This window comes from Carlito syrichta, unplaced genomic scaffold, assembly GCF_000164805.1.
Source record: "Carlito syrichta isolate Samal-C Ts95f unplaced genomic scaffold, Tarsius_syrichta-2.0.1 Scaffold302570, whole genome shotgun sequence".
Taxonomy (NCBI): domain Eukaryota; kingdom Metazoa; phylum Chordata; class Mammalia; order Primates; family Tarsiidae; genus Carlito; species Carlito syrichta.
Window position 1 is genome coordinate 513407 of NW_007246666.1, and position 13613 is coordinate 527019.

At 31.3% G+C, this 13613-nt stretch overlaps 1 protein-coding gene across 3 annotated transcripts in view; it reads right to left on the reverse strand.

Annotated features, from left to right (window-relative positions):
- The window catches only part of SYCP1 (synaptonemal complex protein 1), a 175925-nt gene that overhangs the window by 78277 nt on the left and 84035 nt on the right, over positions 1-13613 (reverse strand). For all 3 annotated transcript variants that reach the window (XR_002481905.1, XM_008056892.1, XM_008056891.1), the window contains exons 17-22: positions 12792-12895; positions 11289-11406; positions 10415-10485; positions 7034-7115; positions 809-871; positions 581-643 (exon numbers count right to left, since the gene is read on the reverse strand). Coding sequence is in view for 2 of the 3 variants with exons in the window: in XM_008056892.1 (XP_008055083.1) it covers positions 581-643; positions 809-871; positions 7034-7115; positions 10415-10485; positions 11289-11406; positions 12792-12895 (501 nt within the window). In the remaining variant the exon portion in view is untranslated. The remainder of the gene's footprint in view (positions 1-580; positions 644-808; positions 872-7033; positions 7116-10414; positions 10486-11288; positions 11407-12791; positions 12896-13613) is intronic.

Here is a 13613-nt window from a genome sequence, read left to right on the forward strand (position 1 = left end):
TCAAAGATTCAGGAATAAGATGACAAAATATGTCTTTACTATCAAGAGCTTACATAGTAAGGCTTTAATTTGTTTTCCCCAAGTCACTGGTTCTTGATCCTTTTGTGCAGCATGATAACAACATATAAAGATTTTTAAAATGTAGGTTCCAAGGCTTCACTCCAAACTTTCTCACTCTCACTTTTTAATATAGAGGTAAGGAACACACACACACATACACACACACACACACACACACACACCAATTTTTTTAAAGCTGCTCAGATACTTCTGACCCAGCTAAATCACAGGTGAGCACTCTATTACAACTAGAAGAATTAAACCCCACAATCCAAAAAGTTAACAATCTTTTAAAGTAACTATTACAGTATAAATAAATGACATAAAATTATTAAATTTTCATCTATTTACTATTATTTAAAAAACAATGGTCAGACATAGTGGTTCACACCTGTAATCCCAGCACTTTGAGAGACCAAGGCAGGAGGACCACTTGAGCCCAGGAATTTGAGACTAGCCTAAGCAATATAGCACGATCCTGTCTCCATGCTAAAATATAATAAATAAATAAGTCAAATACCTTTATCTCATAAGAATCCAGTTGCTTGCTTTCTGCTGAACCTTTTTTCTTCAAGGCCTTATTCTGTTAAAAGTTAAAAATAAAGAATTATACTTAGTACTAAAGTGATTCAAGCTTACACTGCCACTAATTTAGGCTTAAATTACTAAAGGAAAGAAAAGTATTACTCTCTAAAACTGTAGTGAAAATATCAGTTTAATTTTGAGAATATTTGTAAACAGTGCATACCTCCTGCTGAAGTTCTTCAATATGCTTGCTTTTATTTTCAATTTGTTTCCTTAAATTGTTACACTAAAAAATTATGAGAAATTATAGTTATTTTATTCAGTATTTCAGTCAAAATGGGCAATTTCAAATAAAAGTACTACATCATTTTGTATTACATCATACTAAAATCATTTTGCAAATCATTTTGTACTACATCATACTAAAATCATTTTGCAAATAACTCCATTAACATAAAAATATGTTTGAAAAACTACAAATTTTAGGAAAGATTATCTCTATACAAATTTGAAATTCTCAACATTTATTAATCTACTTAAAGGACATATGAATTCAACTATTTAAGTAAATGCACCTCTTGGTCAATCCTATATAGAAAGCTGAATCATATTATTAATTAGATTGTGAAAAGTAGCAGTCAGATCTAAGAAAAACTATAATTTGTCCAATTTCTTACTTATTATTCCTAATTTCTGAGCTCTCTTTTACTTATTATATTTGGAGAAAATACTTTGATACTTTATTTCTCTCTACATTCCAATTTCTCTTATTGAAATATCAGCTAACCTACTTTTTTATGTCTCACTTTTTGACATTATTTTATCTGGGCACACATGCAGAACTGGATTAAAAGATATTAGCCCCCAAAATATTTGGAGTACCATAAAAGCAGCACAGATTTCTAAGGGGTCCTAAAACATCACAGATATATAAATTGTCCTAATTTCCATCAATGTAGGATAAAAATCTCCATGAAAAACTTTTAAAATATTTTTCTTGCAACAATCATTTGTAGTCATAGTCAGCGAATATCTAAAACTGAATAATACATGGCACTGCTAATTGTTACATGCACCATGCCCATAAATGGTCCCTTTCAAAAAATTTAAAAGAAAACTAAAGAAGAAATGCTATACAAAGTAAGAGGCATTTCATGAACTTTCATACCAATTTAACTGATATAATAAACATATTAGCAGGTAAAACTATTTTGTATATTATTCTTATTTATTAAAAAAAACAAGTATTTTCATTTTTGGCAGAAAGTCACCTAGATCTTCAGAATGACTTCTTAATAAAAATATTAAAATAAATGTCTAGAAAGTAAGAAATCTGCTTATTTTAAATTATCACTTTAAAGTGATAATAGGTTTCAGGTCAGCACTAAACCCAGTATTTGACCTAAGGGAAGTCACGCCGAACTCATTCATGGTAAGGGAGATATGAGGCAAGATTTAGAGTCCACTAAAGGTAGAACTCCAATAAGACAACCCTGCATTAAGCCAGGAACTTAAAAAACTACATGCTTAGTGAAAGGATCAACAAGAAATAAACCTGACACACAGAAGGGTATAGTAAGGAAACTTGTCTGCCTTTACTTTGGAACCGATTAAGGGGATTAAAATCTTCCTTGAAAATCTGTAACCACGAGCTAGCCTTATATAAGTTTGCAGGCTGAATTCATGCTACCAGTATAGTTCAGGAAAAATTCAAATGGAGACAATAAAATGGTCCCTGGTTAGAAGTGCTCCCAAAAATATCTTTTCGGGAAGATATAAAATTCCCACAGATAAAATTCCAAGGAGTCATAAAAAACCTGAAAGTAGGTCTCAAAAAGTAAAAGACAGCAGAAAAAAAACAGACAGCAGAATCAGATCTGAAACTTTTCAGATACTGAAATTATCAGATACAGAATATAAAATAAGCATATTTAAGAAATTAAAAACTTGAAACTATCAACAAGAAACAGGAGACTTTAAAAGATGATTAAGCAGATTTTAAAAAGAACTAATTAGAACTTGTAGCAATGAAAAATTTAATTGAATTTTTAAACTCAATAGACAGAAAAATAGTTACTTCTTGGCCTTACCAAATAAATGTTGTACTAATTTAAAGAATATCAGTTTCAAGAATCATCAAATTATTACTTTGCTGAACAGAACACACACTGCATGTATCTCTTAGTCCTCCAGTCTTCAGGTCATCAAAATGCATTCTCTTGAAAGTTCATGTTGAGTACCACAACTTTCTCCTGCTAAGTTTTTCCTAAAACTCCACCTTTACAACTGGTATTACTACACAGCCTGAAAAAGTACATATTTATACTAACATGATAATGACATCAGAGCTATCAACTTCAGAGGTTGTTTTCACTGCCCCATGCCAAGCCAATCATCCCTCTCTCCCTTCTTTCTGTATAAGCGAATGAAAATTCAGGTAACTTAAGTTTTCATCCCTTTTAAATCTAAATAATCTTCATACTTAAGGTGAATTAAGACTATATGGCCTTTATTAAAACAGTTCTTTCCTTCTAAATATTTAAAGACATTGAAAATAAATTTGGTGGAATGCCCAGAAATCCTTGAAGAGGTTTTAAGATATTACAATTCATGTTTAAGTAAAATTAATGTGCATAAAAATGATTAATTTTATTTACCAGAATTCTCAGGTAGAAGAAAATTATATTATTAGAAGTCAAAATTTCAAAAAGTAAACTACATTTTCCAGAGAATTGTTTATTGTATGGAAGGTCAAACCTAGGACAAGTGTGTAGTGAGGTGCACAGAGCAGGGAGAAGTGAGTTGGGATGGGCAGTCCAGCAGTAAAAACATGAAGACAGCAAAAGGTTTTCTTTAGCTCTCTTAGTAGCAAGAATGGGAGAAATGTCTAAGAGTGATTTCTAAATCAGCTGGTCACCCTCAGTATCTCCACAATAAATGGAGCTTCTTAAGAGTATGCTATTTGGGAGAAAGGAAGAAAGAGCTAAAGAAGAGTTTGATGAGCCACTGCCTTTTGAAACACTGCATAAAACCGAAAGCTGTCTTGTACTCATTGAGCTTCTTCAGGAAACCTGCAGTAAAAATCTTACATAACTCCTCAAAGCCATCAAGAAAAATTGACATTTTTTTGTACAGGACAATATAAAGACTGGCCCTACAGAATCCAGGTCCAACACACACATTGTTAGAGTCTCTATTCCCAAACGTTTTTTGTGATTTGATAATACCTTGTTTTCTAATATCTTCATTTGTTTATCTTTTTTTAAAACTTCACATTCAATGCTTCGAACCTAAAAATGACATCAGATTAAAAATGTTAACAAAAGGTCCAATTTCTTCTCTATCTTTTAAAAATATAATCAGAAAACTTAGACTTATATTTGTACAAAAATAGTTATCAACTCTGGGGAGATACCCCTTATCAACAAGGGTGCCTGAACGAAGCATATTTGTATACCTAACCCTAAACTGTACCCCACAATATCAAAATAAAAAATATTGATATAAAAAAATAAAATAAAATAAAAGTTAAACATTGTTTCAAAAAAAAAAGTTATCAACTCTCCCAGTTTATTTCAGTATCCTTTTTAAAAAAAGAAATCATCTTTACATGAAAGGTGAGGGATAGGTTAAATACCTTGATTAAATCATCTCACAATTTTTACATAAATCAAACCATCACTTTATATACCATAAACATATATATAATTTTTATCTATCAATTTAAAAAGAATTCATCTTTGCTTTAATGTTTATACTTTAATGTTCATCATTTTTATCTGTGTAAAATTTTATGTTTTCCAAGTTTATCTTGAATTTTTTGTCTTATATATAAATGTTTATAATCTCTTATATATACCTCTCACAAATGTTTGCTAATCCAAACTTTGCAACTACCCAACAAGGTAGAAAGGATAGGTATTATTATCTCCTTTTTGGAGATGAGGAAACTAAGACTCAGTTTGTAATGTATGCATAAAATAATAAATGTCTGAGCTAAGGTAATGGATTGGGGTAAAAAAGAGTGTAATGAATTTCAATGTCAGGCAAAATATGTCAGAAATATTAGCAACTTGGATTCATTCTGGGAAACTGTTTCAATCAGTAAGTTGAAATCTAAGCATGAAAAGCTAAAATATGCCAAAACTTTGTAATGCATTTCATTTTTTTCATTAAGTCACCATTAATATTTTCTACACTGGTAATATAGGTTATTCTTTAAGTTCTTAATAGAAGATTTTGATATTACATTAATATCATATTAATGTTTTTTCCCATCACAAACAACAAGCTTGGTGCTTTGAAGTAGCCTCTGGTACAAATTTTTAAATAGTGAATTTCAGGTTGAATTTAACTAATAAATATAAATAAATAAAAAAACTAGCATTTGGGTGAGAGGATGTGGTATCAGATAAAGAGTACAGAAGACCAGCACGACTACTTCTTAGTCACGTAAACTTTTGAAGTTTTTTACCCTTTGGAGACCTGATTTCCTAATTCATAAAATAAGAATAATGACTTCCAGTTAAATAAGATAGCGCATAGAATGAACCTACAATGTGCCTGGTTCATTGTATGCCCTTTAAAATGATTGCTCATCCTATCCTTGAACTATTCCAACAGTCATATAGATTTCCAAAGTGTAATAATTTTAACAATCCTCGGGCCAAAACTTATTCTTCAAACTCCTAAACAGCTTTAAATGATCCACTCTCATCTTTTTTCACCTTCATCTCTCCACCGTTCACTCTCCCTACATCATCTTTACCCACTCTCTCTACTACCACCAGTGGTTGACAGATGGAGTTTAAGTTTGCCATTCACTAATTCTCATTAACCTAAGGTTTCAAACTGAATGTCACTTCTTCCAGGAAGCTTGCCCTGACTCAAGCTTGGATTAGATGCTCTTTCTATGGGCTCCAATAGCATCCTTATAGAGTAGTGGTTCCCAACCTTTTTAGTATCAGGGAGTGGTCTCATGAAAGATAATTTTTCTGTAGACAAGGGATAGGGGAAATGCTCTCAGAATGATTGAAGCACGTTACATTTATTGTGCACACTTTATTTCTATTATTATTACACTGTAATATATAATGAAATAATTATACAACTCACCATAACGCAGAATCCATAGAAACCCTGAATTTGTTTTCCTGCAACTAGACAGTCCCATCTGGGGGTGATGAGACATAGCGCTAGTATCATCACCTCATCTCCACCTCAGATCATCAGGCATTACATTCTCTTAAGGAGCACACAATCTAGATCCCATGCATGCACAGTTCACAACAGGGTTTGCACTCCTATGAGAATCTAATGCCATTGCTGGTCTCACAGAAGGCAGAGCTCAGGTGGTAATACAAGTGATGGGGACTGACTGTAAATACAGATGAAGCCTTGCTCTCTCACCCACCTCTCACTTCCTGCTGTGCAGCCCAGTTCTTAACATGCCAGGACCGGTACCCGTCCATGGCCCAGTCTGTGGCTCAGGGATTGGAGACCCCTGTTATACAGAGGATTTACATTTTGGTCTGGCCAGCACCATTTCCTGCAAGGACTCCTTTGCTATAAAATCCACAGTAGTCCTACTCAGTTCAAGTAGTTTGATGGGGGCTAACTCTATCTCTAGGAATAGGCATGTAGTTTAGGCTTGGCCAGATTATACTGTATCCCCTAGCAACAACTATTGGCTCAGGAATAAATACATTAACTGAACTAAACCAGAATCCTCTTCAAAATTTTTTCTTTAGAACTTTCAAGACTTATTCCAATGTCTTTCATCTCTCCTCATTTCACTCTCAAATATTAAAAGGTGTCACTTCCCCAATAGAAAAAAAAAACTTTAATTAGATTACTACTTTTTACCAAAACAAATGAAATCCAAACTTAGAACCCAGAACAACGTTTGGTACATAGTAAGTGGTCAATGATGTTTGTTGAATAATGAAAGAACATAATTAAAGCCTTTATAATCTAGCTTGATCTTTCTATTTTGGAACACTTTTCTCCCACTCTGTATGTTACATACTATAATCATTCACAGATTTTGTATTATTCCACTTTTGCAACATTCTTTCCTAAAAACCTTCTTCCTATCTCAACTTGTTGAAATCATTTTCACCAAAGCACAGCAAAAACATTAATCAATCTGTTATCAGTATATTCCATATTACTAAAACATGAGCATTTTATTAAATGTAAGTCTATACTAAGTATTGCACATTTATTAAAATAAATTCAGAATTATACCACTATTTCTTCCAGATATAAATGATATAAGCAAAATAATCCATCTTTTCCTAGATTTTTAATATTGATGGTCTATGACAGTCACTAGATCACTGTAATTTATATGATAGTATACTTCAATTTATTTTATTTTAAACATGTGGTGTTGCTTTTATGATTTGAAATTTTGTGATACAATCTACTGTTAAATATAACATACATTTTCTTCACTCTTGTCCAATTTACATTTAACTTCATCTCCTTTCTGTTTTAGCTCTTCTCTCACAGCTTCCAGTTCGTTTCTAAAAGGAAATAAAAGACTGACATTATTTAAAAATTATATTTTCATTTATTTCCTTTCTGCAATTTCTAAAATAGTTGACAATTTTTTTACTGGTTTTCTTTTCATTTTCTTTCATTCATTCATTTAAATTAACTTTTATATTTATTTTGAAATTGGTTATCTATCTTTATAGTCATTTTTCCAAATTAAAGAAACCCTGAAAAGAAACACTTAATTCTTAAGTCAAGATTTAATTTTAATGTTTTTAATTTATAAACTAGTTATTATTCTAAAAATGATTCATAATTTTACATAAGCTAGGAACATAAATAAAAATAACTTTTATTAAATATAAATCTATAATAAATATTGTAGAGCTACTTGTCTGAGATATTTGCATACACATATATCATTGCATATACATAGAGTATCTCTGGAAACATATGAAAGAAACAGTATTACCTCTGGAGATGGAAATTGTACAGGAGAAAGATAAAGGTAAAGAAATAAACTTTTTTTTCCTTATGTGCTCCTTCATCCTTTTGAATTTTGTACCATATGCACCATGTTATCGCTTCAAAATATTTAAATTAAATATCTATCTGTTGTACATGAAAATAATGGTGCTTCTTCTCTGGTGGATACTTGAAGCTATTTTTCTAATAGTAGTCTCCCTTGTTACCACTAATATGTTGCTGGGTGTAACCCAGAGCATGGAATAGTGTTCAACTGTGTAAAATAGCCAAGTAAAAACTGAATACAGAATATTTACTCTTTAACTCAGTATTAAATTTTCAATCTGTATATTCTTACTGTTCTTATGTATATTTGTATTTACAGTTCTATAAGTCCATATAGTAAGTAGATGTGCAAAGAAGGTACTGTCCAAATAATTTGAATTCTCTTAAAGACAAAGCAGTCTCTCTCTAAAATATGTCTTCACCTTTTATCTCCAAACTGTACAGTAGTTTAATCATAGAGGTTCAATTTATAAATAACAGCAAGCTCCAAAGAAAAAAATTGAGCAAAAAGGATAAAACCAATCCTCAGAGATATAAAGAACAATGACTTTTCAAATCTGGAAAACAGTAATAGCTAAAACCATTAAGCATGGATTATGCACCAGGTACTGTGCATTATATTCACATTACTTCATATAATCCTGAAACAATCCTATAAAGGAGGCATACGAAGTCAAAAGAAGATCTCAAATAATTTAAAATAAGAGGAAATTTTAAAGAGCACATTCTTTAACCAATGTAAAAAACAAAAACTGAATACTTCAGAATGTAAGTACAAACAAGAGCTCCCAAATATTTGGAAATCATCCAAGTTACTAATAGATTAAAAGGAAATTTGGCAGAGCTTGGTGGCTCAGCCTGTAATCCCAGGACTTTGGGAGGCCGAGGCGAGTGGATTGTCTGAGCCCATGAACTTGAGACCAGCCCAAGCAACTTGGCGAGACCTCGTCTCTACAATAAATTAAAAAATTAGCTGGGCATGGTAGTACGTGCCTGTAGTTCCAGCTATTTGGAAGGCTGAAGTGGCAGGATCACTGAGGCCCAGAAAGTCAATGCTGGGGTGGCCGTGAGCATGCCACAGTACTCCAGCCTGGGCGACGAAGTAAGACTCCAACTCAAAAAATAAAATAAATAAAAGAAAAGGAAATTTAAAATTTAAAAACATTTCTACTTAGAAATACTAAACATGGGAACACTACTTATGCCATAAACTCATCGTTGTGTTCAGAATTAAACTGATGGTTTTAAATGTTTTGATAACTTAAAAAGAACAGGGTAAATTAAATATCAATATACAATCTTTTAAATAAAAATTAAGCCGGGCTCGGTGGCTCAGCCTGTAATCCCGCGTCTTTGGGAGGCTGAGGTGAGTGGATTGCCTGAGCCCGAGGGTTCAAGACCCGCCTGGGCAGTGAGACCTCGTCTCTACAGTAAATCAAAAAAAATCAGCCGGGCATGGTAGCGCGTGCCTATAATTCCGGCTACTTGGAAGGCTGAGGCGGAAGGATCGCTGGAGCCCAGCACGTCGAGGCTGCGGTGGCTGGGAGCGGCCACTGCACTCCAGTCTGGGTGACAGAGTGAGACTCCAACTCAAAATAAATAAATAAATAAATAAATAAATAAATAAAAATTAATATCTGATTTTAGGTAGTCAAGAAATTTCAAATTATAAAAGCAATGGTAAAATCACAAAAGAAAAGACAATCAAATATAACACAAAATTTAAAACTCCCTTATAACAGGTATTTTTCTGAAGTTAAAGAAAACAACAGGCTAGACAAAATATATACTGTAAATAAAATAGATAAAAGATTAATATATTTTTCAAAGTTTAAAGTCAACTTAAAAAACAATAAATATCTTTAAAAATTAAAAGTGTAACAGGTATAAGCAGACAATTAAAAATTCTAATAAGCAAACATAAAAAATCCTAAAACTTATCCAAAAATAAAAATTACAAATCATAAGAATAACATGACAATTACTAATATCAATTAGAACATCTTAGAACCAGCATTTTCATATAATATTGATTGTATAGCATGGTTTACAACTGATACAACTTTTGGAAACCATTTAACTATCAAGTCATTGAAATCATTATTCCTATGACCTAATAAATTATACTAATGGAAATTTACACTATCAAATTTAAAAGAAGGAAAAATATTGTGTGTGCTAACATGTTTACCACATTAATTACAAAAATAGAAAACTGGAGAATATAAATACCCAAAACTAAAAACTATTAAAATAAATATTATTTACATCCATTTGACTAATTGGCATATAGGCATTAAAATAGATAACTGTGAAAACATCTAAGAGCATGAATAATGCTAAAAGTAATATAAAATGGAAGAGTCATATATAAAATTATATAGCTATGATTACAAGCAAGGACCAAATATATTCCTTAAAATATAGAGTAGGTATAAATAACACTCCAATATTATAATAGTAGATACGATTAGAAGTAATTTTTAAAATTTCTCTTCTAAATTTAAAAAATATAATTAGTGTTACTTTCTTAATTGAATATTAAATAACTAGAAAGTTTATGATACTTTAAAATTACTTTGTCTAACCGCACTGACTGTTTCAGCATTAAGTATAAGATACACATTATTAAAATTTCATTTTTAGGTAGGATTCCAAAACAGTAATTTAAATCTAATTTTTTACTTTATATGATGTTCATCATATAAAGTTAAATCTAAATTAACATTGAAAAGTTAATTAAAAAGAAATATCAAAATCTTCTGCCAAACAAAAAAGGCCAACTCATTGATCTTGCCTTAATTGTGTTTCTGTTTCTTCCAGATTTTCTATTTCTTTCAACAGCCTTTCCTCTTGCTTTTTGCTATTCTAAAAAAAAAAAAAAAATTATTAATATTAATTACTTTGCTTCAACAAAAATAAACTGAAATTACTACTTAAGACCTTTATCTGTCAGCATAAAAATGTATTTAGTTGTATACAAAACAAGAGACTGGGCTATTTAGTTTGCATCGTTCTATACTACTTTTGCAGCTTTACTTTATTCTCTTAACAATCCATATAACAGCTAAGAGAACAAGTCTTATTTGCTGTTTCCCCACTACTTTGAGCTTTGTAGCCTTTGTTCATATTGTTGTGGCTTCAAGGAATGCTTTCCATTCATTGTTACCTACTGAACTCATAATTCGTCTTTTAAGGTCAAAATCGATGCTATATTCTCTCTGAAGACTTCTCTTCAACCAAAGCAGAAGTGATACTGCAAACTCTCATTAGCCACTAACAACATATATGACATACTATTTTGTTTAAGTTATGTGAGCATTTACTACTTTTCTACTGTTACAAGTTCTTAAAGAGAAAGGATGATATTGTATTCATCATTGTATTCTTATATGACTTCATAAAAATTTGACTAAATAATTTTTTTAAATCTGGATGATTAATTAGATTAGATTAATTCTACTTATGAGTAGCCTCTATATTATCAGTGGGTCACCTCTGTTGCCCATTGCCACCATCTAAAACCAACATGCATATTCTTCTTTTAAAACAAAGTTTCAACTCAAAAACAATCAGACACTTAAAGCTTAAAGGATCTTCAGCAGTCATCTATTCTAATACCCTAATTTTACAGGTAAGAATATTAAGTCACCATTAGTTTCTCAACTCACATTAAGGTCTTCTTGCTGCTTCTTGAGTTCTAGAGCCATATCACTTGTTTCTTGTGCTAGTTCTTTGTTTTCTAGTGAAAACTTGTTGCAGCTTGCAGTTAATTCAGTATTCTTAAGCCTATTTTTAAAAAGTGTCATATGAAATGATATGCTATGGAATTTTATTCAAAATATTATTAGAGAAAAGAAAGAAAGGGCTGGTATACAAATGAAACAGAATTGGCCGCTGGTTAATAATTCCTGAAGTTGGGTTCATGCTGGTAGTTTATTACATTACATTAGTCTCTCTTCTTATATGCTTGAAAATTTTCTATAATGAGTTTTCAAAATATCATACAATATACTTCCTTGTATTGTCCCCACAATCTCATTCCCTCACACTTTTCCACAAATTCCACATTATTTTCTTCACATAATTTTTTTCTCTAATAGACTATGTCTTAGACACTGTTTCAAACTTCTTATAATTGGAATAAAAGTAGTACATGAGGCATGAGCTAGCTTTAATTTAAATATTTTCTTTAAAATACATGAAACTAGATTTAACTTTTGTGCACAATACTCAACCTGTTTTTACAAGGTCTCAAATGGTCTACATTGGAAGAGAGATTATTGCTGTTATTAGTTGCAGCCAGGATCAATTTTAAATGAATGCAGAAGAGTATGTGGCTCTATGGAGTGATTTCAGGAGCATCTACTATCTATTCCTACTTAATGATGCTAGAAATTCATCAAAGAGGAGAAAGCTTTTCATTACTCAATGAAAGGTCAAAAAGCAAATATACCAAGGATAAAATAAATTTACACTAAAAATAACTAACCAATCCATTCTCTAAAGATGATTTTGGTTAATAGATGAATTTTACCTAGGGTCCCTAAAAGAGTATTGTTGAAAGGGTACCACAAACAGGAAGTGGAAGCCAAAAAGAAACTGTTTCCTTTTTAGGAAAACATAAACTGTTTACTTTTCACTTCTATCTAGAGTTGAGAAGCAACCAAAAAAGAAAAAAATAATGCTTAACACTAGATTAGATACTTGAATTTACTTTTCTTTGAGCGATAACACAATAATTATTTCCCCTATTCTCTCTCCAAATTAAACTTACTGGGTAGGTGAAATCATTCAATTAAATATTTTACTTGGACAATGTTAAGAAATGAATTCGTATTTTGACATTTTTATCAAATCAAACCCATGAAATAATTTAGGAAAACAACCAAAATAACTAGTTAGAATGCAAGTGATTATTTTTATGGGGAACTAAATAACTCCAAAAAAAGTAATACATTGATTGGTTATCACCTTTGTGATGTACTCTTTTATGCCAGTGATGTGTACTTCCCTTAGCAATGAAGTTGCTAAATTATTTCTATCTTCAATTAGAAGCAAATACAATTGCACATCCATTCAAATAAATACTGAACATAATTTACCAACTTATTTATTCTAGCAAGTTTAGGAATTGAATATCTATACTATTTGTAGATAGATGGAAAACATACTTCTCATTGTCAAGCTCAGTTTTCAGATCTTTAGCTTGTTTTGAACACTGTTGTTCGCTTGTCATAATGGCAGTTAATTGTATTTCCAAATCATGTACTTCTTTCTGAAAAATAAATGTGTATAACTATGGCAAGTGTTTTTCCAATTTTTTCATTTACACATTATCATCGCTGTAATCAAGTAATATATTTGGCAAAAAATTTGGCAGCTTAGGTCAAAAATTTTTAAATGTAAGTAGATTTAAAGTGATAACCATAATTTTAAAACTATGAGCAATGACAAATGCAACATAAACTCTATCCTGATATTCTTAAGTTCAACCAGTAAAATTATATCTACATATTATAAAATATTGTTATCAATTTTGTTCTACAAAATAATTAATTTCAATTAAAATGTTATATTATTAAAGAGAAATACATTAATTAACGAAATCAGGCAGTATCTTAAAACCTAAGATGTTATTGTTTTAAAAAGTTATAATACAGTTATAGACTAGAAACATACTTTAAAATAAAAGACAAATTCTAAAACTATAACATGAGCACTATAAAAACACTATAAACTAATAACCTGGCTTAATAAAGGCTAAATTTTAAATGTATTAATTAAGAAATATTAGGTCAGCCGGGCTCGGTGGCTCAGCCTGTAATCCCGCGCCGTTGGGAGGCTGAGGTGAGTGGATTGCCTGAGCCCGCGGGTTCGAGACCCGCCTGGGCAGCGAGACCTCATCTCTACAATAAATCAAAAAATCAGCTTGGTGTGGTAGCGCATGCCTGTAATTCCGGCTACTCAGAAGGCTGAGGCGGAAGGATCGCGAA